General features: G+C 39.9%; 1 protein-coding gene across 2 annotated transcripts in view; it reads right to left on the reverse strand.

Annotated features, from left to right (window-relative positions):
* The window catches only part of EPB41L4A (erythrocyte membrane protein band 4.1 like 4A), a 220,134-nt gene that overhangs the window by 98,704 nt on the left and 93,466 nt on the right, over window positions 1-27,964 (reverse strand). For both annotated transcript variants that reach the window (XM_072958158.1, XM_006203963.4), the window contains exons 3-5: window positions 27,455-27,559; window positions 7,025-7,076; window positions 562-640 (exon numbers count right to left, since the gene is read on the reverse strand). In XM_072958158.1, coding sequence (XP_072814259.1) covers window positions 562-640; window positions 7,025-7,076; window positions 27,455-27,559 — 236 coding nt within the window. The remainder of the gene's footprint in view (window positions 1-561; window positions 641-7,024; window positions 7,077-27,454; window positions 27,560-27,964) is intronic.

The raw sequence follows: 27,964 nt of genomic DNA on the forward strand, positions 1-27,964 counted from the left end.
ATCAGAAATTCTGCCTTATCTGAAATAAAATCAGTATCTGATGACAAAGGTGAAATAATACATTATAAAGCATTGAGTTTTTTTTCTCTTCCTTAATACTAAAAGCAATTATCTCTTCATTTTTCATAAAGATGACTGAAACCCCTAGACAGCTGATATTTAACCTACAACAATTAGAGAGAAATAAGTGGCTCTTCAAGTTTATATTTACATTTGCAAACTGAGCATCAAAATATCCTCCCTTGACGCAGTCCATATGGCTACTGCCCTACAGCTCAAAGGCCGAATGCATCCTTCACAATAATGATACTGAAATATCCCACCACCGCAGATGCAGAATCTATCATCATGCCACCCGGCTTCACGCCACTGTTCAAACACATCTATCATGAGTCACTGAACTGCCTCACGCAACTCTAGTTTAAATTTAAGTCACACGGGAGATATGCTACAAAGTGCAGGCAGACACCCATCCAAATGTTTGACTCCGATCTGTTTTAAATAAAGCCTTATATATATATGTCATACATGTACTGATCAAAAACCAAGTCAGTACTATACCTGGTTATTTCTTCTTTAAGCTTACATGGGTCTTCGGCATAGAATTTAATACCAAAATACAAAGTATATGGAGGTCCAGCTAAAACAAGAAATAGAAATTAAATTTCACTTTACAGATTAGTCAAAGTTGTAGTGTAATATTATACAACTCTTAAAAATTACACTCACCAAAAATATTTGCAAACCATATATTGAATAAGGGGTTAATATTCAAAATATGAGAAACTCACACAACTCAATAGCAAAAAACAGATAACCCAATTAAAATATGGAACCCAAATAAACATTTTCTCCAAAAAGACATACAAATGATAAAAAGATACACAAAAAGATGTTCAATATTACTAATTATCAGGAAAATGCAAATCAAAACCACAATGAGATATCATTTCACACCTAAAAGAATGGCTACTGTCAAAAAGACAGAAGTGTTCGTGAAAATGTGGAGAAAAGGGAACCCCTTATGCACTGTTGATGGGGATATAAAGTGATGTAACCATTAGGTAAAACAGCATGAAAGGATCTCAAAAAGTTCAAAACAGAGCTACCATATGAGCCAACAATCCCAATACTGGTTATTTATTAAAAAAGAAATTAAACCAGGGATCTCCAAGAGCTGTATATATCCCTATTTTCAACACAGCATAATTTATAAAAGTGAAGACATGGAAATAATGTAAGTGTTCAGTAACAGATGAATGGACAAAGAAAATGTGCTATACATATACAGAAAATATTATTCAGCCATAAAAAGAAGGAAATCCTCCCATTTGTGACAACATGGATAAGCCTGGAGAACACTATGCTAGGTAAAACAAACCAGACACAAAACAACAAATACTGCCTAATCTCATATATACATATTGTATATATAATATATATATGAGAATATATAAATGTAGAATCTAAAATGGTCACACACGTAGATGCAGAGAGTAGAATGGTGGCAGGGGGAGGGGGAAACAGGGAGATGTTGGTCAAAGGGTACAAAGTTTCAGTTATGCAAGATGAATGTTTTCTGGGGATCTAATGTACAACACGGTGACAATAGTTAAGGATGCTGTACTACATACCTGAAATTTGCTAAGAGGATAGATCTTAATTTAACTCTTCTCACCCCGCCCCAACCCCACCCACACACTGGTAACTACGTAGAGATGACAGATAAATTATTTAGCTTGATGGTGATGCTCTTTTCATAATGTATGCACATGTCAAAACATCAAGCTGTACCCCTTAAACATATACAAATTTTGTGTCAAAGATACCTCAATAAAGTTGTTTAAAAAATTATACTCAACAAGAATTTCTAGAGACACAGAAAATACAAAATGAAAAAACAAGAGTTGGTGACATTAAAACCTCAACTATGTAGTTATTTATGTACGTATGGGTTTATGTGCTCATAAACACAAGAAAAAAGCAAGGGCCAAATACACCAGAATGTTAACAGTTCTTCTCATCTCTGGTTAGTGAGATAAGCACAACTTTCATTCATTTATAATTTTTCCATTTTCACATTTTCTACAACATGTGTATTTTTTCAGAATGAAGAAAGATTACTCATAAACAAAATAGTTTTTAAAACCATTCACCTGCCACTGACTGTTGCAAAAAGTCCTACTCCCCAGAATCTGCAAAAAGCTGGAAACAATTTAGATGCTCAGCAGCAAGTGGATCATTAAAGTCAACTGCAGGGTATATGTATGGTACCATGCAACTGTTTAAATGGGCAGAGGGAGTACTTTATGTACTGATTGGAAAAGATCTCCAAGCTATATTTCTGACTGCAGAAATATGACCCATTTTGTATAAGAGAAAATTATCTGTTAAAATATTGGTCCTCCTCCCCCACAAAATAATACATAAGAAATTACTAAGAGTGGCAAACTTTGGGAAGAGGGACTGGAAACATTTTCCTCCACCTTTACTGAGGTATAATTGACAAATTAAATTAAAAGATATTTAAAGTATACATTGTGAAAGCATCCCCCCCCATCAAGTTAATTAACACACCCATCCCCTCACGTATTTACTTTTTTACCTTTTGGTGAGAACATTGAAATTCTACTCTTAGCAACACTGGTAAGTTAGAAATTTCTTACTATGTGTATCTCTTACCTTAAAAAAACCCAAAAACTATCAGCTATGTGGTAGGATTAGGAACAATATTTGGCTCATCCTTAAACTTTTCCGACTCTAAGAGTATGTTCTTTCATATTTAAGAAGACATTTCTTATCTCAGTCATTTACCACACTCAGAAGAGCTATATGCACAAATGCCAAATATATATGAAACAAAGTCTGGAATTGTACCTGAGAAAATATAAAATATAATTAAACACTCATATCATGCAAAAGGACACAAGCCCCTTGGGTGCCAACGATGTTATATTTTTACTAGAAATATTTCTATTTCAGAGGCTATAAATCTAATTTGCACTGTTTCCAAAACTGCATACTTCTGAGCAGTGTGGTAACTAGACTTAATATAAAATCTGTTTTAAAACGGATTTGTTACTTGGAACACCAATTAGTGGTCATCGTTACTAATCTTTTCTTTAACAACAGCTCTCCCACACAAATAAAAAAGATGTGAAACAGGCACCTGTGTAAAAATACTTCCACCTACACAAGGAGATGCCAAGTCTCTGATACTGTGTAACAGACATAAAGTCTGCTTTCATTTTTAACTAAGTCACAAATTTACAGCTTGGGGAGAGGAAATTACATAGAATAACAGGTAATAAAGCCATAATGCAGTTTATAATATATCAACTATATTATTATTTACTACTATTATGCCACACACATGTTCTGTTCGTAGAACCCCTGTTCCTAGCACACAGAGGACAACCTATACTAGGACCAAGCTCCCCTCCCTTAATCTACTACGCCTTCCTGCGTAAGGCACTCAGTATGCTGGAGCTTTTTCAGAAACTAAATGTTTTTAATTGAAGTACAGTCAGTTACAATATGTCAATTTCTGATATACAGCATTATGTTTCAGTCATGCATATACATACATATATTCATTTTCATATTCTTTTTCATTATTGGCTACCATAAGATATTGAATATACAGAAGAAATTTGTTTTTTATCTGTTTTATATACAGTAGTTAATACTTGCAAATCTCCAACTCCCAATTTATCCCTTCCCACCCTGGTTTCTAGAAACATACAGAAACTAAATTTTAAAAGAAACTTAAAAAAATTTTTATCATTAGAGTTGATTCTATACGTTTGATTTCTGTTTATTAATCACTGTTTTTATTTCTGAAAAGTAGACCTTTATCCCTGAACAGGGATGTCAGGGAGGCACTGACTACGAAATATTTAGAAGAGCCAGGAAGTCCACCCTCTGCCGATCTGTCTGTGTCAATCACGCTCTGTGTTACTGAGCAGATGGGTCTGCTGTGCCTGCGGGCCACGAGAATTGGCATCAGGGGAAGAGAGGAGCGCAGATGCTGCTGAGACAGTGCACAAAGGGAGGAAGGCCTTGTCCAGACTCCAGAGTTGCTTTTAATTCTCTGGAACACGACAAATTACACGCTACTCATCAAGCCCAGCCACTTTAAATGTGTTTAGTGATGAGCAGTTAAGCAGAAGTTTGAAAAACATACAATTAGAAATATTCAGTTAGGGCCAATTTTCTTCAAGGACTTTTGGTCCAAACAAGCCCTCTCTTTCCTGCTTACATATAAAATGTCTTGTGTCCAAAAATAAAAATTACCATTTGGTCATATTTGATAATGTACAAAAATGTTTCCTACACACTTGCTTCTCAACAAGCACCTGGTAACTTACGTAAGGCAGGTGAAGCTCCAAGGAGGTAAAGCAATTTGCCTAAGATCACAATGATAAGAATCTTGTTCGCTAATACCCAGAGTTCAGTGCTTGCTGGCCACACTACTCTGCACAGCCTCGCAGGGAAAAAAATTACACCACCTTTAGAATAAGGAAATACTCCCATACACACCTCACTGTTTAACAGATCAATCAAAGGCTAAAGAATTGGATGTTTGGGAGCAAGGATACATCTAGCCAAGTATTTTCTGGCTTCCTATTCTAAGATTGACTAGAAAAATCAGACGCTGACAAAGCAAATTCCTAAATTATCATCTTGATCTGTGTCTTTCCACAGAGTCTACCTTTAAGAAATTATGTCAAGTAAGTTAATATTGCTTTACTTTAGTAAAATATACAGAACCCAGAAACTGAGAATCCTCTAATCTACCTTTTGTGGAGACTAATTTCAAAGCCTTTAATGATAACAGAGTCTCCCATTAGCTCAGGATAAATCAATCAGGACTTGCCTATGAGAATATTGGTAACTAGCAAATATTTCATCATTTTTACAGATACTCTTTTGACCCAATCTACTGGAGACGTGAAAGCCAGTCTCCTTCAGTAATTATCAAACTATCTCATGAGATGAAAGATTATGTATCTTTGGTTATATAATCTTTCTTCAACTGTAATATCGGTGTTCTATTCTTGTTGTACATCAAAATTTTTGACAGGATGACATTTATTTAGGATATGAAAGTAACTACATTATAGATTATAGATATTTACATAGAATATTTCATACCATGTTCATCACTTGGATAGAAACCCCAACTTTTTTCTTATAAGAAACCTGTGTATTTGTTTTAAAATAATCATTCCTGAAATTTTTCTGATTTTTGAACTGGTATATTTTAAGCATGTGGCTCAAATGGACAAGACGTATTTACTGTATTTGTTACTATACATATTATTATACGCATTCATTATTATATATTATAAAGTATAGATTTCTAGATCCTGAGGGATGAAAGTTTTTAAATTGGACCACCTACTGTTCATACGAGGAAACCTCATGGAAGTTATCTGCATTTATATCTAATCATATGAACCCTGTGCTTCCCCTCGGCCTTTAGTGGGCAGTCTGCTCATTCAGAAAGCACATAGTTTGAGAATTCAGAAGGCCAGGGCTTTGGTCATCCCTCTGCTACCAAGCAGCTTCTCAACCATGGCAGGTCACAAACTCTTTCTGAATTAGGATTTACTCCCATTTAGGCTGAGTAGGCAGAACTTGAAGAAGTCTAAGGTACATATTTGAGGGTTCTTTATCATCTCACAGGTCACCAGCTCCATCATCTTTAAAACCTGATGCCCAGTCCTATCCAGAATGCTGGCCCCCAGCAGCTGTGTGTGCACTGACCATGGAAAAGCCCAGACATGGCTGAGTGGACTGAAGTGAGCTACCAGCTCAAACTAGGCTGGTCAGACTCCTCCCACTAGCATTTGGAATTGCCATTCAGAGACAGCCAGTCAGCCCCTGCTTGTGCCTAGGGCTTAACTTGGAACTGTGGAGGTTTCCATCATAGACATGGAGAAGCAGAGAGAGCCAGTCGAATGAGAGAAACAAAAATGATGCTGATGTTCAGAGAAACAGTAGTCGCTGAGTTTCCGAGGGTTCTGCAGTTCTTAGCTTCTATTTCCTTTCTGAGGCACAGCTATGTTCCTGCCCTTGGGGTCTGTAAAGCACCATGTGGCCAATTTTACCAGAGGGAATGAGCCAACACACATGGAAAGTACAGACTCAGAATGGAGGTAAGAAAGGCCAGAAGAATCTGCTAGGTCTTACCAGTAATAACTTGAACATTAGCACTATACGGTTTAATGATACAGTTTCCATTTAGGAAGATGAAAAAGTTTTGGAGATGGATAGTGATGATGGTTGCACAACAACATGAATGTACATAGCACTGCTGAAGTGTACACTCAAAAATGGTTAAAATGGTACATCTTATGTTATCTATTTTAGCATAATTTTAATAAAGATGATTTTAAAATAACTACTCTTTTGCATACTTAAGGACTGCGAATGTGTGGGCGTGTGCACATGCAACATTTATAAATAAAAGCCTGGGCTATGGAAATCAATGTTAAAGAACATAACTAATTAGGCTCTGAGTCACCTATAAAGATTCATACTGATAAAACCAAAACCAAAATAGTGGGGTCTTTTCTGAAGCCATAGCAATCTTTCAGGTTAGGAGGGCACGCCTGAATTACTGACTCAGCCAGCTGAATTGTGTGAAGGCAAAACCACTCCTTCACCCAAGAAACTCAAGCACTTTAAAAGGTCGAATGCCCCTTTTTCAAACCAGTGCCTCTCTGCCCTTCTGTTTTAAGGTGAAATTTTAAAGATAATAGAAAAGTCACAGACAAAAGTCCAAGGCAGGTGCACCCAAAAGCCAAATTCAATACTAAGAGCCACTCGGTCTTTATCAGCACAAATCTAATCAGGGCTTGCAAAGACTGGGCAATGCACACACACCCATTTCCATATTTCTGGCACTCAAGTGCTAATGTTCATTTCTGTAGTACTAAAGCCTGTTTCTGCACCCATTTCATAATGGACTTTATATCATTCTCAAATTTTAACAAAGTTAAAATCAAATACCTACTGTTGATCAGTTCTTTGTGTTCAGCCAGGGTTTTCGCAGGATCCAGCCAATACTGTGTGAGGAAGCAAAGAGATTAGCTGCTTTTCATTGGCCTTCACTTCAAGAATATTTGTGAAGTGCTATTTTTTAAATGACATTTAAATAATAAAGCATTTAATTCATTATATATACACACAAACATACATAAGCACTTTCTGCAGTTAGAACAGTAAAAGAAAAGAAAAAAGATGTCAATGTTCAGAGAGAAGCAAAGAAGAGAAACAGTATTTGGGGGTTCTTAGTTGAATTCTCATACTGGTTGTAAGAGAGTGAGATTCTTACTGCCTTTGGTGGATGGGAAGACAGTGGCCCAAATCTCTTTTCAGAGTCCCCATAACAACTCCCCTACAGACATGTCTCCCCCTAAAATGTCTTCACTCTCTTCACTTCCAGTCCCATCCCCTACAGATATCACTGCAAGATGTGAGGAAGAAAGCCATCAAATTAAATCAAACCCTCATTAAGTATCCAGGAGAGGCGGCTCAGCACAGTGGCTGAGGGTCCGAGTCCCAGAGCAGACCCAGCTGGATTCTGTCCTGGCTCGCCCCTCATCATCACCGCGTAACCTGGACAAGTCACTGGACATCTCTGAACCTTCCTCATAGGCTTTCTATGAGGATTAAATCAATTAAATCATGCAAAGTCTTCAAAATAGCCCCGGCTCACACTAACTATGCAACACATGCTAGTGATGGTGATTATTAAGGTGTGATGGTGATTCTTAATAAGTGCCATTAGCCAGTCTAAGATACTTGCTTATTAAGTCAAAGGAATCTTCAATGAACACAATTCCAGTGATGGGAGAATCTGGCGCCCTGTGGAGAGCCTCTCCTTTAAATCTCACCTTTGTGAAGTATCATCACTGAAAGAAAAAGAAGCCTTCTGCCTCATGTCCCTCTGGGGAAGAGCAGGAGAGGAGCACACCAAGCACCAAGGGGCATCGAGGGCTCCACACAGTGGAAGGGATCCAGTCAGTGCCTACAAAGTCAGGGGAGGGCAAGGTGGAACATTTTCCCCCATTGTCCTTGTCAAATGTTGGCGATCCCAAAGGCCTAGCTAACCAGTTTCCATTTTCTCATGTTCCTGGATGAAGAAGGGGCAATTTCACATCAGGGAAGTAAGAGTTCATCCACCTTGAGCCACTTCGTTCCCAGAACTCTAGTGTTTGCCTCGGTGAAAACATTCACACTCCTGACAACACTGGACCAAGAATCACAAAAGGAGTCTAAGAGAACCTTCCTGCCCAGGCCCCTCTTCCCTGGCCCTCTGCTCGGGCCAGAAATGCTTGCTCTGCTATATAAGAGTAGCAATAATTATAAACAGTAATTATAATATTTCATATAACCTCCTTACCTTTTATTGCTAATTATATATAACAAAAAGTATTCACCCTAAATTAATGTCATCATCATTTTACTATAATATTTTATTACAATATTTAACTCTATTCGTGTATACATAATCTTCACTGTTGGCCACTCAGAGCAGTTTCAGTTTTTCCAACTTTTTCAAAAGGTAAGCAAAATAAACGTATAGCAACTCATAACACAATGTCTATTATTCTGCTCCTTATCAGGTCTCAATACTTGAAGGTCTGGAAACACTGGCTTTTACAATAAAAAAGGTATTTGAAGAAGAGGCCATAATCAGTGAACTGCTTTTGGAGCCCACAATGACTAAAGATGTGGCTTTGGTGTTAAAATAAATGGTCCAAAGGGAAACACTGATTCATCCAATAGAGTAAAATCAATCCAAATGGTAAGCTGTGTGTTGGACGCAGAGCAGAGCCTTCCCTCTAGGTATTTAAAGCCGTGGATGCCTCACATGAAATGGAAACATTAGGTGGGTGGACTGTTTCTTGCCATTCATGTTAAACAAAAAGGTTTGACTATCCCTGGATTTTTCAAAGAAGATGAAACCAAGGAAAACACACTCAACCATAAACACTTGTATCAGGTTTCTATCGCGGCCGCGCCGTAAGAAGTCATCACAAACGCAGAGGTTTATGACACCACCTACTTAAGATCTCCAACTTCTGGAGGTCAGTCGGTTTCTTTGCTCCAGGCTTCACGAGGCCAGAATCAAGACGTCAGCTGGCTGAGGTCCTGGAGGGGTATTTGGCAAGGAGACCGTGCCCACAAGAGCACTTTTGGGAGGAGACTTGGAGTTGGTCCATGACAGACATCTCCAGATGTGAAGGCACACATAATACCAGACCTTAATTTTAGGCCTTACCGCACAGTAAGTGCTTGGGGCAAGAAAGGAGGGCAGGAAGGAGGCCTCTGGTTTTACTACTCTGTCCAATCTCATCTCAAAACTAGTGAAAAACAGAAAATGGAAGAGTTTCTTAATCTCTCCTTCTAACATCATCATCCCCCCAAAACAAACTTCACAAACGTCTTCTTCAAACCAAATCATTGTTTGTTGGTTGGTTGGTTTTCCCCTCCAGAACGCTCCTCAGTCATTAAAAAGCCAGGTAAAGAAAACAGGCAGGAAACTTTAAATGAAATAGGAAAGACTGTTAAAAATTGTCACATTAATGATAGTCCATACACTTTAAAGAATAAATCTTTTCTTGAGAGCAGATTTGTGAGGTGAAAAAGTATAATGAAGGTTCTGAGATGAGTTAGAAATTACAATTTTGCAGCAAGCAAGGGTCAAGACTCAGCCAAAGGTTGCTCACGGCACATTAGATACACTAAGTATCCACCCAGCACTCACCACACATGAATCTCTGATCCAAATGGAAACCAGGGGTTATAGAGGTCAGACAATGATAAATGCCCCCAGAACATAAATAATTAACATGAGCTACCAGGTTCCATAAGCTAGCATCTCAAAATGTAAAACCCACTTACACTCAACCAAGGGAAAGAAATAACCTTGGAACCAAAGCAGCCATATTATGACAGCACTTGTCACCACACATTATCAACAAGCGATCAAATGTAGCGCATGACTGATCACCATGAAACACATCAGGCAGCTGCTCCATAACCAATGAGAGAAAAGGGTACAGAATTTGCCAATGAACACAGCATCCTCATTTTAGTTTTAGGGTCTACATTCAGAATGTAGGCTCTAAAACTGGGATATCATTCACTCATTCATTCATTCATTCATTCATCATTTATGGAATACCCACTACATATGTTCTTTATATGTCATCTCAGACTTGTCCTGGAGACTGCAGTAAAACAAACGTGAATGCGACCTTCTCCCCAACCTTGGGGCACTTACAGCCGAGCAGATACACAGACACAGAATTACAGTACAATGAGGTGAGATAATAATGTGTACAAGACGAATACTTAGGAGCTAATGAAATAATGTAAAAAGAAAATGAGCTCTGCAGGGTAAGTACAGGAAGGCATCACCAAAAAGAAAGCCTGTGCTCACAAATAAAAACTTTCCCAAAACATAAAAATGGAGAACAGGGTCCTAAGATTCTATAAACATGGTATCTATCAATCAGCTCAACTAGTCTTAAAGCAAATCGGTCCATTTTTAAGGGACAACATAGAATGTAATCCTCCAAGTCCTTTAGAGCTGAGGACTTACTGAAATCAGTGCTGCCTGATAGCTACTAACTATGCAGATAAGAAATCAATGTTCATGAAAGACTTCCAGGAAAATAAGTGGCCCATTCAGTCTTTCTGTCTGTGCCGGGTGGAAGGGAAAGAGAATAAGACAGGGCTGAGCAAGGGTTCATGGCAGTGCTGGGCTATAGGACAGCTTCCCTGACCTGCACTTGCCCACCTAGACAGTCACAAGGAGAGACAGCCTCATCTCTCTCATTCTGTAGGAAAATCTTTCCATCAATCACTCTCCCCCCTCCCTTCTTCCACTTGCTCGCTCCTATTTCAAACCTATGTCCTATAGTTTTGTATATCCTCACAAGCTGAATTAGATCCTATTTTGCAGGAAGGTAAGATGACAGCTAACCAAAAGAGACCCTGCTCTCTCCTCCTGATTTCTACAGTGGGCGTCCGAACACAGGATGATGTTAGCAGACTGCAACTCCAATACCCAATCACTAAGGAATGAAGATGACAGCCCTCCTTGGCAATGACTCTTTGCCAGGGTACAAGAATCCAGCAGTTAGGTGGCCTTACCTTTTCAGTCCTGTCAGTCTTAATAATGGCATTTATGCAATACAAAGAGAAATGACAGAAAGGCCCAAGTTCCTTCTTACTCTCTGACAGTCTTGGCTAAATGCCCTGAATGCCTTTCCTCCACTGATCATGTCTCAATTTCATCAGTGTCTTAGGTAACAGCCTCAGAATTAGGTTTAAAAACTCTAACACTGTCCAGTAAATCAATATCCTAACCTTCAAAAGATATATACTAAATTCAGGGTCCAACCTTTCATTTCACAACTGTTCTTCTGGAGTCTCTGAGAGCTCTAATAGAAGAATAAGCCTAAACATTTTTAGGTAAAGCATGAACAGTATGAAATTTAAAAGCTTTGCTGCATCTTACTTCATGCTGGGCATAATGCTGATTCTCCTTTGGAGAATCTAAGAATGCCACGATGATTACTTAATTACATCTGGAGATCAAGAAAGGCTTTAAAAGCACACAGTCTTCATCAATGTAACAAAATAACTTCTTGATCTAAGGGAGTATAAAGAGTTGACTATCTATAAGTGACAATGGAGCCACAAAGATCTCAAAAAAGGATACTATAAATCATTCCCAGGGAGTTCTAGGACTGGACATAATTTGCACATATGTTCCTAGAAATTCAGGACTATGGTGATAGCTATTTATGCTTTTTCCATGCTCATTTCTCAAGACCCCTGTACAGACAGATCTCAGGCCCTCTAAGCAACATTCACATGACTTGGTTTTAATTTGCTCCTTAGTATAAATGACAGAAGCCTTAGGATCTCAGGTAAAACCACCATAACAAAGCTAACTTATGGCAGGGATAGAAACCAGGGCTTGTCATTAGGCTATCAGTGTGGGAATTATATGGGGAGTGGCTCATAACTGGGCACATTTATCAACAAAAGTGGATTTCAATGAATCACTGTTGGACCACCTGGCCCCTCAAGAAGAGTCACTGGCCCCAGGGACTGTTTCTCAGTTCTCTCCAATGGACCCTAGCACCATCTAAGACTTAGAGAAGTAACAACAATAACAGCTAACATTTATTAAATGTACCAGGCACTGCTAAAGACTTGACATGTGTTCATTCATTTATTCCTCTTAATAACTCAATGGATTAGGAACTACTTTAATTACCATTTTACAAATGAGGAAGCTGAAGCACTGATTAAACAACTTGCCCAAAAGTACAGAACAGCAGATCCAAGGAACTGAACCCCCTTCCATCTTTGTTGGAATCAAGCCACTCTCGAGAATATTGTCTGAATAGGAATGGATAACCTCAATTTCAAGATTCTTATACTCAACTACCAAGTCTTCATTTCCCAGCTCACTCCTTCTAATATTCTGATTCCACCAGGATACACAATTCAGAGATCCTACTACCTTCTTCACTGTCTCTCCTCCCTGCCCTGACCCATGCAGTCTTCACTTTGCTTATCATCCATTGTCTCCTTTCACTCACAGCTATCCTCAGTTCCCTTGGACAATCTTCCCACCATAACATCCACTGGAGGAAAAAATGAAACCCCACCAACTCTCTGCCTTCTCTATGCCAGTACCTGAGAGGCTGACCATTACTGGAGACTCAAACTGCACAGCCACAGATGGGCTCGCTTTCAAGTCCTGATTAATAACCTGAGGGAATCCTTGGTACCACCCAGAATCCTACCACATTTTTATTCTTTCACTTTCCTGGATAACTTCATCACACTTTCTCCTCCCCGCCATCTTGCTATTTCACTGAGGAAACTGAAGCAATCAGGAGAAAACAGGTACGCATTCTCACATCTCCCAACCTGCCCACATCTGTGCTGCTGTCCTATTACCATCTTCTCTCCTATTACTAGGGATGAACACCCATGCTCCACTTAAGCCCATCCCTCCCCATCTAGTCAGGAGCATAGTTCCAGCAATGTTCTGCTCTTTCCTGCACCATCAATTTTCCCTTTCCACAAAATTATTCCTGGCAGAAGACAAGCTTTAATTTCCTTCATATTAAAACATACACACACACAAACTTTTTGACCCCTATTTCTGCCCATTTTACTTCTGTACTTTAAAACAAATACCCGGAAAAAAATTCTATAGTCTGTTTCTTCTCACCTCAATCAAGGTCGCTTTAGAACTCACTCTAGTACCTACTACAAAGACCTCCAGTAGTTGTTAAATCTAATGACAGATACAGAGTCTTTACCTGTTTTCATGAAATACATTTGTCATGTGGTTTCTAGGACACCACTTCCTCTGGCTTCTCCTTCTACCTCGCTGGCCACACCTTCACAATCTCCTTTGTGGGCTGCTCCTGTGTCCCTAACCAAGAAAGGCTAGACTGCCCTCGGCTCACACTTTCTATCAAGGCTCCTGGCTTTAAATGCCATCTACATATGACAACTTCCAAATGCATAGGCAGACCAGAACTGTTCCCTGAAGCCAACTGCCCCCTTGACATATCCACTTACATGCCTTCTAGAATCTTAAACTTTACATGTTCAAAAGGGAATGATGATTCTACTCCCTCCCTGAAAAGCCTGTTCTCCTGAAGTCTTCCCCATTTCCGTACATCGTACAAAACTATTCCATTGGCTCCAGTCAAAAACCTCTTTCCCGCCTATCTGTTCTAACCATCTGCAAACCTGTTTGCTAATGTTAAAAATGTAAACAGAATCTGACAAATTCTCACCACTCCCAGGTCCAAAGAGTCATCACCACTCACCTGGATTTCTTAAGCCACTCCTTTAATGGTATCTCTGCGTCTATATTTGCATTTAGAGGAATGCTTTCAAAACATAGATCAGATCAGTTCACTCTACTTTTCAACATCCTCCAGGGGTTTCCCTTCTTACTCAAACTGAAATTCAAAGTCTTTATGATGGTCTATAAGGCCCTACATGATCCGGCCTGTTCCCTTCACTCTCCATTGTGTGCTCTGAGGATGAGGCAAGCAGGAAGGACCTTAAGGACAGTGTTAGTGGAAGCCTCAGGGCCCTCAACGGGTCCTAAAGGAAAGCAAAGGGAAAGCTGTTGGAAGGAGGAAAAAAGAAGATCTGACTCAGCAGAGGCAGAAAGTTGAGTAATGCCACTGCCTGTGGCAGCATGGAAAATAAAAGATGCACCTAGTGAACTGGATGATCCGGATAAGGAAATTTCCAGGTGGACTGTTCAAAGTGTCTGGCTTCTTTGCCCCCTATAAAGAAATCTAAGAGGAGAGAGATAAGCTGAAAAAGAACTGTGAAAGATAAAGGATCCAGGACTTACTAGGTTTGAAAATAAAACTCTCTCATCCCTAGACTCATCAGAAGGCAAATGATGCCACAATTAATAAATGGCTCCTGGGCAAAGCCTGAATCCAGAGTGCTGTCAGGAAACTATGAATGCAAGTGTAAAACTTTATTTAAAGTCTGCAAAAAGATCTAATATGATGACCCAGACCTTTTCAAACTAAGGGCATTGTTTCCCAAAAGTTTTACAAGGCACCTAAGGTACAGGAGAGCTTTTTTCGAAGTGATTTGTGGGTGTTGCCTTTGTCTAACAGAGTTGATTACAAATTGATTCATAAGAAATCCACAAAGTTCTTTAAAGAATTTATATCAGCTTAAGCTGAAAGGGACAGAGATCCTACACACTGAAAAGAGGCCCTTGGACTCCAATCTTCATCAGGCAAAAAGCAGGCTGAAAATACCACTCAGAGGCAAACATACATTACAATTTTTTAAACTGTTTTTTTATTGAGTAATAGTCATTTTACAATGTTGTGTTACTTTTTATAAAAAGGGAAGGAAAACTCAGAGAACAGACCCAAAAGCCAGAGGGCAGAGCCAATTATCACAAGTAGTAAGACCAAGCTCTAATCAAAGAAATGGCTCCATATGCCTGGCTAGCTTTCGGAACTGTTATGGCCTCGTGACTGCTATGTGCCTCCCGTTTTCCCTCTTTCTAAATACAACTGTCTGTACCAGTTATCCTGTCCTATGTGTATGTGTAGGTGGGGGACATGGATATATCTTTCTTATCCTCTTAATTCACAGGTCTTCAGATCAAGAGGAACTATGTTCAAGGGACTGAACTTGAAGAACAAGATTCTGACTAGATGAGCTCTTGGATCTTAAGTCTGAGTCCAATGCCGTAACAAATGACATTTGGGGAGGTGCATTTTATATGTAGGAAGAAGAGAAACAATTTTTGGTGAGCAGATAGATTCTCATGTTTTAAATCATATCTGCAAATTAGTTGACACTCCTCCCATCAAATGGGATAACCTAATCTCTCTTTCCTTTTAATGGAGGCTGGACTTCACACCAAGAGAATACAGCAAACGTAATACTCTCTGACTTCTGAGGCTTAGTCATGAAAGGTGATACTGAGTTTGCCCCTCCCACTCTCCTTATCTTCTGGATACTTGCCCTGGGAATCCAACCTCTACCATGTGAGGAAATCAAGCAACAACATGTCAAGTTCACACGCAGGTGTTCCACCACCAGCCGAACCTGAGCCAGTGCCAACATCCACCACCAGACACATGGTCAAGATTTCAGATAACTCTAGCCTCCAGCCTTTGAGCCTCTCCAGCTGAGACTAAGTGACACTAAGCCCTGTCCCCAGTGCAGGTTAATGGGTAAAATCTGAGTTGCTGTAATTTAAAGTCACTAATTTTGAGGTGGCTTGTTATACAGTCATGAATAACAGGAACTCTAGCCAGTTCATCAAGATCTCTTTGATCTTCACTCTTGCATTCAACATGCTTGCTGTTCCACCTGTGCTTAAGTCATCTATGAACCTGGAAAGCATGCCCTAAGCCCTCTATAGCCTCATCCCAGGTACTGACACCAACATTGTAAGCCCTGGGATATACCTACAGACTTCCCCCTAAGGTGATATCATTCAAAAATCAGTTCTCTCTGCTGAAGTCTTAATCAACTAAACTATCTTTCAATTTTACCATCTTTTTTTTTTCATTTAATCCACAAATATACAAACTTTTCTGTATATCTTTCTGATTTCCAAATATACAAGTTTTACTACAAATAAAGACATCAGACATGAGTTGTTTTTTTGGTTGGTTGTGGAACCATATTAGATTATAGGGACCAACTATTATATCTCCTGGGAGCCCACAGACCATCTCTTCAACATGCCTTCCTGCCACGTCATGACTTATCTCCAGTAGGGCTGCTCCACAACTGCATCTAACAGGCTGAGCCTCATCTCTTAGGGACCAGGTTATCTAATAACCAGTGAGTGGGGATTGCTTTCTGAAATAAAAATAAGCAGGGTATTAGAGATGACAGATTCTACAAGAAAAGTCCTGAATCCTGTAAGTGGACTTTAAGATATCAATTTTGTGCTGCTCAAGAGATTTCAGTTTTTCTTTAGTAAGTTTTTTCTACATTTTGGATAACTGAAGTTGCTAACTACATGCTTCCAATAACTGGATAGGTGAGGCATCACTAGATTATGGGATCATTTCATCTTGACATAAAATCCTGAATGTGACATACTCTGAAACTGAATTGAAATCCATAGGTGGTTGGACTAGGGTTTGTTTAAACTCTGTTCTAGTAACTGAACATAAACATGGCTTTAAGCAACCATGTAATCTGACACAAAGCAGCCAAGCCAACCCAAGTTATGAAGTAAGTAGGACCTGGACCCCTTGCTCAGCACCACTACACACAGATTTGCCAAAGTCTAGAGGGTCCAAATTACAAGGTTAGCACAGATGTACATGGCAGGCCTGCCCCTCTTCTTCTGCATTAATAGTCTATTTCTGCATAAATGACCTTAAAAACCTTAAAAGTCTCATGACTCTAAAAATCTAGGTACTGTTAAGTGTGACTCTAGCCTCTTAGGAGCCCAACTACTGGCCTAACATCTCCACTTGGATGTCCACTGGGCATCTGAATCTTCACCTGTCCAAGACAGAACTACTGACTCCCAAAATTCAGCCCCTCAGATCTACCACTTCTCAGTTTAAACTTCCAACAGATTCCCATACAGCTAGCCTACCACAGGCTGCAGGACCCTGCCTACCAGCCACTTTGTCGCCCTCTTTCTCAGTACTATCAGCATCACTAGTCTTTTTTTCGGTTCTAGAGCACTTCCTATTTGTCCCTGCCTTGGGCCGCTGGCCAGTGGTTCCTTCTGCCTGCCATGCCCCTCCGTTCCTGCCATTCAAGTCTCAGTTTAAATGTTGTCTCAAAGAGGCTTTCCCCTACCACTCACCAGAAGCAGTCTCCCAGTCACTCTGGCACATCTTATATTATTTCCAAAGCACTCATCACTACCTGATATTTGAACACACATTTATAATCTGTCTGTCCTCTAGAATGTAAAGTCCTTGAGAACAGAGACCTGGCCTCTTGCTGCCCACTGGGCTCTAGTTGCTGAGATTCAGTAGACACTCAGTATTTGCTGCCTGATTGAATGGAGATAAGAAATAGCAAATGCTCTTAATTCCTCCTAGTCCCAAATCAGAGGTGCTGATGAGAGTACGGATATAACACTACAAACAAGAAATTTCCTCAACAAATATCCTCTATAAGGTATCTTGCAACCCAAAAAACTGGTGGATATCCTGCAAGAAAATATTAAGCTCCTAATTATCATCAGCTTTTAAAGGGCCTACTTTTGTTAACTCTAAAAGAAACTGAAAATTCACAGTCTTAAAGACAAAGTGGGTTAGTCTTGCTTTCTGCCCCCTAAAAAGTACCTACCCAACTTTGAACAATTTGTGGAGCACCTCTCTTACCAGAACGGGTCATACAAAAATGGACAAATAGTCATCTTAGCTTTTACTGCATGCGATATATTTGAAATTTTATGAAACTCAAGACAAAATAATATAGAAAATGATGCATTTTATCGGTAAGCTACTGGCACATTCCGATCAAATCTCTTTTTATATTCACGGAGAAAATCCTCTTAAGATTCAGAATAAGGTTAAATCAAGGTCAACGTATCAGAGGTTTTATCAAAACGTTAGATTAAAAAAAAATTGTTTCCTATGATAACCAAGAAACTGTCTAGAATCATTAACTTTAAAACCACTGCTTTCCCGTCAGCCAATCAATCAACTGTCTGAAATTGTACCCTGTATAGCTCATTCCAATTTAATAAGGAAGGACAGTCTAATAAAATGTTCATGGTAAGGAAATCAACAATAGTCCTGTCATGCACGTATACATCTAAGAAGGTGTGGGTCACAGAAAACTGTTTTATAAACAAGAGCACTTAGCATACCTGTGTACCGTTACATATGCAAATATACGTGGGTATGTATACATAGTAAAGTTTCTACTATTCCTGATAATTCTGTTTGAAGTATTTTGAACCTTTATCCTTTTCAACTGTTTCTTCTTTTAATCTATTTTGGTGAAAAAGGACACTGGGTTCCATTAATGAAGAAAGAATTTTCTATGCAAGGTTAAATTCAGTCCCTCATCTCCCTAAACCTGGAAGACAAATTTATGAAAGCTACAGGATAAAATATTTTATAATACATGACCCGTGGAAGACACACTTGTGCATACTATGATCAATTACCTGGGAAGGAAAAGGAAGGAAAAAAAGAACTACCGGAGGGTTAGGTTCAAGCTGCACCATCGAGCTGACTCTGGACAAATCAAGGTCCTTCAGAAGCATTTCTGAAACCATGTCAAAATCAACACACACAACAAAGAGAAGGATCAGAACAGCCCTGCGTCTCCCCAGGTGCTGCAGGGAGGGGGCAGGAGCAGCTGGCAGCTGGGCAGGCTGGCCTCTCAGCACTTCCCCAGTTCTTTCAAGCGTATTTGCTCCTGGGTTTTCACGCTGCAGCACATGACAGGACTCAGCAGAGATCAGACACATTCTACACGGAAAACAGCTCCAGAGAAGCAACATAACTTCCTTTCTTAATAGAAACTGTTCAATTGTAGAGAAACAGAAAAACCCCTTCTATTAAAAGTACTGTTTATTATGAACAAATTTTTAAAAATCATGGGATCCACAAGCATACAGTTCCTGGTGACATCACCTGAACTCAAATCCTCCCACATCTCCTTCTACCACAAACCACATGATCTCTAACTAGAGACGTCTACTCTGACCAGCACCCAGTAGCTGCCAGCACCCTAAGAATATCATCTATCCATGATTTCTTGCAATGCCATACACTTCCAACCTAACTTCCTAACATCTCAGTAAAGCCTCTTTTAAAAAACACTATAGGTGAAGTCTGGTTAAAATGAACAACAGGAGAGGTCTTTCATAAGAAACCAGGCAGTGAATTCAAAGAACAGCAGGGAAAGGAGGAAGCAAACAGACACAGAAAGGAGAGGCAGAGGCACTCTTGTCAAGGCCTGACCTCTCTCTGCCCTGCCGCTTGTGCAAGTGAGAGTTCCTCCACTAACATTACAGGTCAAGGTCACCTAGCTGACAGTGGCAGAGGTAGTAACAGAGTGACACACAGGGCATAATCCCTCCCCTCAAGGAGTTTCCAGTCAAGTGGGGGATATTAGTTAAGAGACAACGTGCGATGGGAGTAAGCCTAGGGCATTTCTGGGGGAGCGAGGGAAAGCTCCAAGAAGAAGGAGACATCAGAGACATCTCAACTGAGCGGTACGGAGGAACAGGATCTAACCAAGTGAAAATGAGGCACGGAAGACAAGAAGGGCGTTCAGGAAGGGAAGCAGCACAAACCTCAGAGAGACGCGACAGCACAGGTAAGGAGCTGCAGGTGGCTGAGTGTAGCTGTAATGTACCTGCAGTGTGGGTCTGGGTGGAAGATGGCTGGGGAGACTGAAGAGAAAAATAATACTTTCTTGCAGCTTTTCTAGGTCTAGAGCAACCAAGGGCCACACTTCTTGAAGGGCCTGGTCATCCGTGTTAAGAAATTCCTCAGTTTTCCCTTAGGGATCCATTAAAGAATTTGAAGCCATGGAGGAGACATCATTAGAGTCGCCCTTCTGAAAGAAAACCGCAGTTGCGAGGGGGAAAACAGGGGAGGGGGCAAGAGCAAAGACAGGAAGTCCAGGCGGAAGGAAAGCTTTTACAGAAATCCAAGCTCACCTGCTGGCACCTCACCTGGATTCAGAGCTGGGGACTGATTCTGGAGAGGTTAACAGGTGACCATAAGTCCTGTTTACAACCGCTGTCCCCACTTAGTTTATATTAACAGTGGCCCTTTTCACTCCCGAAAGTATCCACAGTTAGATGGTGTCCTATACAGTCATGCTAGTTTTTAAGGAGCAGACAGACAGGACTTGGTAACCAGTTAGCTCTGAGGGGAAGACGAGATGGCGGAAATCAGGATGACACCCCAGCTCAAGTGGCAGCATTCACTAAGGTATTCAGACAGAGGTGCAGGCACCACAGAAACGCACCATGAGGACTTCCTGACAGGTACACAGACAATGAGGGTTTTTAAGGGACTTAATTTCCGGATCCTCAACTACCATATACACTCTTCTTCCCACTTTTATTGAGAAATAATTGACACTGTTATAAGCTTAAGGTGTACAGCATGAGGTTTTGATTTACATACATCGTGAAATGAACACCACAATAAACCTGACCTGAGTGAGCACAGATCTGAGATGAGAGGTCCTGCCAGCACTCCCCACTGCCCGTCCCTTTCACAGCCCACCTTTCCCATTTACAGTAGGACAGTACATCTCACCCTCAGGGGTGCATTGCTCCAGGATGTGGAAAAATATATGAGCAGAAAGATAGGAAGATTTTGAAATACCAGTGTTAGCAAAGTCACCTTTAATAAAACGCCCTGAACCAGAAGAGAAGGGCTTTCTGTTTTTCCATACCTTACGTGTATTTCTGGTGAGGACTAGGCAAGGTGACAGAAGCATGGTATTTGGGTTGTTTTGAATTCAGGTATATTTTAGAGCAGGGCAGCAAAGGGAATGATGATTTTTGTTTAATAATCTTGTACTTTTCGTCCTCTAGCTATTATCAAAATATATTAAAACATGCCTGGCTCACTAAGTAGAGTCCCATAGAATAAAACAAATCAAAGCCCTGGTAAGCCTATGGCATCTAAGTGACAAAACTGTGCCTTATCTGTCTACCCATCTCAGAAATCAAATTCCAAAGTGAAATACATGTCACAGAACACATGTTAACATTTTTATTTAAACTGACAAATGTCAGGATGCACGATGGTTTAGCTGAGTGGTTCAAGGATGACTGGATTTGCCAAAGTAACGTGTTGGACATCTTCCATAAACTGGATGAACTAAATCTGCTGCTCTGTGACTCTGATGAAAATATAAAGTTCATAAGTAGATGAAAGCATTTTATCAAAAATCTTGTATTGGTAAATGTACATTAAAATTAACAATTTTTAATCTTCATAATCCATTTGAAACAAAATTGGATTAGGTCAGGTGCCCCCAAGTAAAAGAGAAAAAGCATAATAAATACAGTTTTGATAAATCTTGGTACATTTCCCAGAAACTGTGAAATTGAATTACTACAACGATTAACAAATCATTTGCAAGTCAGGTGGTTTTGAACTCACTGCTTTCCAACTAAACTGAAGGAGAACGGAATGAGTGGTATGAGATACCCCTGCTGTCAGAGCAGACTGAGCAGGGACGATGATGACCACCATGCCCTGGAGATACCTGACAGATCACTGAAAACAACTTTAGATGACAGATCATGGTGGGATTTTTGGCATATAACTCAAGAGGGTCCAAGGAATTTAGTGATCTTCCTTTATAAATACTCCTTCCTGTTCAATCTACCTCCTTTGGTAGACAAGGTCACTCAGTGCTCACAGCTATGAAAACAAAAAGTAGGAGTAAAATTGATGCTGAGCCCTATCTCACTCCAGGAATATATTATAGTCATCCAGGGATACAGGCACTATGTGAGAAGAACAGCTACTATTACCCAGGGAAGTAACAGTGTTTCAGGTTTCTGCCTAACATGGTGAACCCCAACAAGAAAGCCCTCATGTTTCCACCAAGCAAGCAAGATAAAATGCCTCCTAAAGTAGCCATGCATATTGATTTCTTTTTGCTGCTGTAGCAAATGACCATAGACTTGGTGGCTTAAAACAACAGAAATTGGGGGGGGGGGGGGTATACCTCAGTGGTGGAGTGCATGCTTATCATGCACAAGGTCCTGAGTTCAATTCCCAGTATCTCCATTAAAAACAAACAACCCTAATTACCTCTCCCACCAAAAAATAATCTTTTTTTTGAAATAGAAATATATCATCTTACAATTCCAAAGTCCAAAAGTGCAAAATGGTCTTACTGGGTGCAGCAGACTCAATGTTTGTGTCTGCCCAAAGTTCACATGTTAAAGCCCTAATGTGATGGTACTTGGAGGTAGGGCCTTTGGGAGGTAATTAGGTCAGGAAGGTGACCCTTGTGAATGGGATTCTTGCCCTTGTAAGAAAACTCTCTTCTATCATGTGAAGTTAAAAGGAGAAGCCAGTTGTCTGTAACCTGGAAGAAGAGACTCGCACCAGAACCCAACCATGCCAGCACCCTGATCTCAGACTTTCAGCCTCTAAAACTGTAAAAAACCAGTGTTTCTTGTTTAAGCCACCCAGTTTACAGTAATTTGTTAAAGCAGATCAAAATGACTAAGATACTAGGTGTAAAATCCCAAGTGTAGGCAGGGCTGTGCTCCTCCTGGAGGATCCAGGGGAGACCCTTGCCTTGCCTTCTCTGGTTTCTAGAGGCTGCCTGCCTTCCTGGCATCGAGGCCTCCTTCCTGTAAACACATGAGTCTGGCCTCTGCTTCCACTGTCACACCTTCTCCAGCTCTCCTACCTCCCTCTTCAGGTATAAGGATGCTTGCAATTATATTTGTCCCACCTTGTGATGGTTTCCCCATCACAAGATCCTTAATTTAATCACATCTGCGAAGTCCCTTTTGCCATGTAAGACAACAGATTCACGGGTGCTGGGCATTAGGACACTGAGCACAGAGAAAGCTGGTACCCATTCAGAGTAAAGATTCACCAAGCAGAGCTGCTGGCCACAGGCCATGGGGAAGGTGTTCCAGCTGGGCTGGCCACTCAACTGGCAACAGGTAGGCCTAGAACACACTGGAGGGAGCCAACTTTTCCAGTAGTTCTGCTTTTCTAGATTAAGGGTCAGCACTTTAAAAGAATGTTAAATATTTACAGCTAGTAAGTGGCAGGGTCACTAGACAAAGCTGGGTCTGTGACTCCCATGTACAGTCTTGCAATACCTATGTCAGACTGCCTCACATCCACCCTAAATTCAGGCTGGAAATGTTCTGTAAGTCGAATCAAGGCCAGATATAAAAGAGACATCCCCACACAGACCAGTCAGGATTAAGAATGAACCAGATGACACAGGCCAGAGCAGAACATAAAGTAGGTTCTATGCCCAGACTAAATGCTCTCACCATTGTCTTTCAAAAAAGAAACTGCAAGTACGTGAACTCCATGGTGCATCTTCAAAAGAGTGTTTTCTAAAAGAAAGCCTGAGGTGACATACGCAGCATTCTGTTAATTCAGTCACAATAAACGTGTCTTCATGAAGAACTGCTTTTATTTCCTGGAGATTCTTTTATAGACCCTACCTAAGAAGTGAGGTTAAGAAATTATGATGCCCAGTGTTCCAATCAAGTTGGCTGTACCCTTGGAGAGACGTTAGCTTTAACAAGGTTTATTTTTGTCCAGCTGTTACTTTTTACACATTAACACCTAAGTCAATTCAGCTACGTGAATTTCCCACAAATTGGTTCCATGGAATGTACAGTTTAATAAAATGTGCATTTCATTTAATATTCCAGGCAGTAAATTTCCTTTCAGAATTCCTGAGACTATGTAAAAAAAGCTCTAGAACAGCCTGCACGTATCGGCTTTTCATTAAATAACTATTGAAAGATCACATGAATATGTAAATACACAAAGGCCTAAAAAAGCTCTCTTGCCACATGGTTAATGTAAGAAGTTTGCTTATTAGAAAATGCCATTTAACTCCTCTCAACAAACTTAAATATACAAATTGCATAGAAAGAGAATTCTTTAGTGCCCTAAGAATGCAAAACCTTTTCATTTTATATGTCTTCAAGTCAGGGTATTATAGTGGTTGAAGGATCTTAGAGACATGAAGACTTCGGTTTGAATTCTGGTCCTAATACTTGCTGGTTATGTGACCTTGGGGAAGTTGTGTCACCTTTTTAGCCTTTGTTTCTTCATCTCTGATGGCAGGGTAAAAATATTTAACTTGTACAGTTCTGAGCATGTAATGAACACAAGGAAATGTTCATCAGTTCCTGATGCTGGTGATGACGATGGTGGTGGGTGATAGACACATCGAGATGGAAGCCTCTCGGTTACCTGGTTCTCCAGGACAGACAACCAGTTCCCTGCCCTGTGGGGTCCACCTGTCCTAGGGACATGTTCATCAGGCACGATGCTCCCTAATTCTCTAGGGTAGCTGCTCATCGTCTCAGGCCACACACACCAACTCTCCAAGGTGGGCATAAAGTCCTCCTTGACCCTTCCCCACCAGCTCTTCAGCTACTGCCAGTCTCACTCACGTGCTTACACTCAGACTGCACCTGGCTGAGCAGTGGTGCTGCAGGCTGCTTCGTCTACCCCTGCCACCCCCAGCTAGAGTCCCAGCATGGCCCCAAGGCCTGATCCACTGCGAATGGAGGGAGGAGGATGGAGAGCTTTTCACAGGTGTAATCACGGCTTTTTCCCCCTACTTTAATCAAATTAATTTATTTCTGATAAATCAAGGTGTGATAGAATAAATACACAGCTATCTCTTGAATCTATGTCTTCTGACAGCCATTGCTTTTTCCTTTCCATCTTTCTTCCCTTTTATTCCCAGCTCCCTTTCCCACTTTCAATTTGCTTCATGAGTTGATCTAAGTGGTCCCCATTTAGGGCCTCAACTTCTTCTCTATGTAGATCTTCATTACATTAAAGATTGTTACACGGGCATTTCCCCCATTAAAATAAACTTTTGGGAGCAGAAAAAGAGCAAAGCAATAAACAAAACCCAATCTAATAGACAGTAACTCAGGCACATTCACAGAAATCATTCCTCTATCTTTAAAACAAAAAATTTTCACCATGTCCTGTGCTACTCTAACATAGGGCTGTTCTTAAATTCTCATTTACCTGAAATAACTATGAGATATGAAGGGCTGTTCCTCCTAGTATAAAGAGTGGACAGGGAACTAGAAGTTAGCTTTATCAACGATTTCCTCAGAAACTTCAAGTTGGGAGGTTGCCCTTCTAGAGTGAAAAGGCTGTCTGCGCGTCTTCCTGAAGGAGATCCCAGGTTCTGCCTCAGTTCCCAAGAGAAGTGAATCAGGGATGGAATCATGTGCTCCTATCCCAAAACACTGTACCAGCTCTGCAGAAATGGTATGCTTTGATGAAATGGGGACCTAGAGGAAGGGTAAATTTTCATAACCTTATTCTTACCACTTCTAACAATTAAAAGGAAAATAAGACAAGCAGACAGTACATTTGAACAGGCCATGATTCCCCCATGTTTACAAATCACCTCTATTTCATCTGTTTACCAGACAGAAAAAGTCAGGAGGCAAAAAATAGTTTTTCATGTGATTTACACATCTGACATTTCTACCATACACACACACACACACACACACACACACAATGACTTAACAATTTTCTCCTTCTAATTGTGTAATTAATTTTCTCCTAAAACCTGTACTACACTGTCCCAAATACCAACCCTCAGGAGTAAAGTTAACAGAAACAAAAGTTTTGTTCTTCTGAATAAGCCCTAGAAAACTCTGAATAAACTATTAATATCAACTGCTAATTTCTTTTGCAATGATACGAGCCATTGTTTGAAATTGTCTAGCTTTTCACATTTTCTTCTTTGGAATGTGAGGGAAAAAAAGACAGATAAGGTCTACATAATTTTAGCAAAACAGTCAATCTTTCCAGGCAAGGTCTGACATATTAGATAAGATCAGGAAACTGAATTTCCCTCTGCTAGGAAAAATGCTATTTCAAAAATATGAATGTAATGCAAGCTATCTTCTATAGCCTTCAATTTAATCTTTTGGTTTAGATTTACAGCTTTGCTATATTGACTTACGGCCTGTATGGGACAGAAATCAGTGAACTTCTGAATATGTCCATTCTCCTTCTTTGAAGTGTGCATTAAGGACCACTGGCCTTTAGAAAGCCAGTCCTTCTTATGGAGAGCTAACCAACACATCCAATTTTTTATCCCCACTTTGTGAAATCCTTCTGGGATTATAGAACTAACTCAAGAAAAATCACAGGTTATCACCAACAACAGCATTCCATGTGCCCACCTCTTCTCATCCTAGCACATTCCTGGGAACAGGACAGAGGAACTCCACTCAGACAATCATGCCTCTTAATGAACAGACACCACATGACCCAGTGCAGGCTGAGAGAACTGAGGAAGGAGAGGAGGAAATCTATTTCAACAGGAGTATGAAAACTGAAAGGTAAATAAAATAAGGTATTTTTTAAGGTAAGCACATAAACATTATAAGCATAGTAAGACTGTCGATCTGAGGTGAAGATCCATTTTAGACTTTTAAAACAAAAGTCACATTAATGAATATACTTTCATCCCTCAAAATCATCACCTCCAAAGTCTTTCCTCTGTTCATCATCCCAGAGACAGCTTTTCAGCCTTAAAACCATATAGAATCTATACTAACCAATGTGGTGAGTTTCTTAGTAACTCTCTACCATCCAACCAGTCACGAAAATCTTAAGTTAAATCCTCATGAATAACTGACATCAGACACCAAAAGCTTGGTTACTTTTATTACTCTTATTCCATTAAGCTCATGAATGAAAACCTCTATTTATTTTATTTTGTAATTGCTCATCCAACTTCTAAAACTTAGATAAACACCTTTTTACACTGTATTTCTTCTCTTTAACCTTTTACTTTCTTAAAAAGCAGTAATACTATCCCTTCAAGAGAGTAGCCACTTGGCTCCTAACACACATTAAAAGGCTAATTCAGTCTTCCTAACAGCCCAAAGGGAAAATACTCTCTGATTTGGTTGTAAAAACAAGCCATGTAAGCCATCTATAAAGAAATCTACACACATGTAAGAATCTTACAACTTTCAGACTTTTGACAGAAGTGGAAAAAAATGCAAAGAAGTCACCACTGGAAAACAAGTTTAAGTTCTTCAGTCATTTTCAGTTACAAAAACCTAACCACCAAAAACTCCATCAGGAAAAGCCAGAGATAGAACAGAATTTATAACCAAAAAAATTTAATACAAAGTCATCGTACTCACCGTCTGATGGCTTCTGTCACAGTATCGCAGCCCAAAATAATCTATCTCCACAAGGTTTATGTGACGGAATACATGCTCAAGGACAACAGAACCTTTCGTTGACTTCTGCAAAAATAATGCACAATTTTTTTTTAAATAAGGTGTCTTGTCTTTCTCAGTGGGACACAGTCACAGTTCTCATCGTTTATTAGCTTCATTCACCTCAGAACAATTTTATTAGCCCATGGTTCTCTCTTTATGTTTTGCCTCAATTACAAAGAAAGAGATTTAAATCTTAAGTAAATTGCTTTGGAAAACAATTTTTAAATTGCCATACATTGTAAAATAATATAAAGTTCTTTTCGTACAGGATTGTTTATTATCTTAAGGACAAAACTATTATTTTAATAAAGATTAACAGTCTAGGTGAAGTGCACCTAATAAATTCATCAAATTAACTTATTCTGGTTAAAATCCCACAGTCCTTTCACTTTAAAAAGCAATTTTCACCTACATCATTACTCTCACAAC

Source organism: Vicugna pacos, chromosome 3 (assembly GCF_048564905.1).
Source record: "Vicugna pacos chromosome 3, VicPac4, whole genome shotgun sequence".
NCBI lineage: Eukaryota > Metazoa > Chordata > Mammalia > Artiodactyla > Camelidae > Vicugna > Vicugna pacos.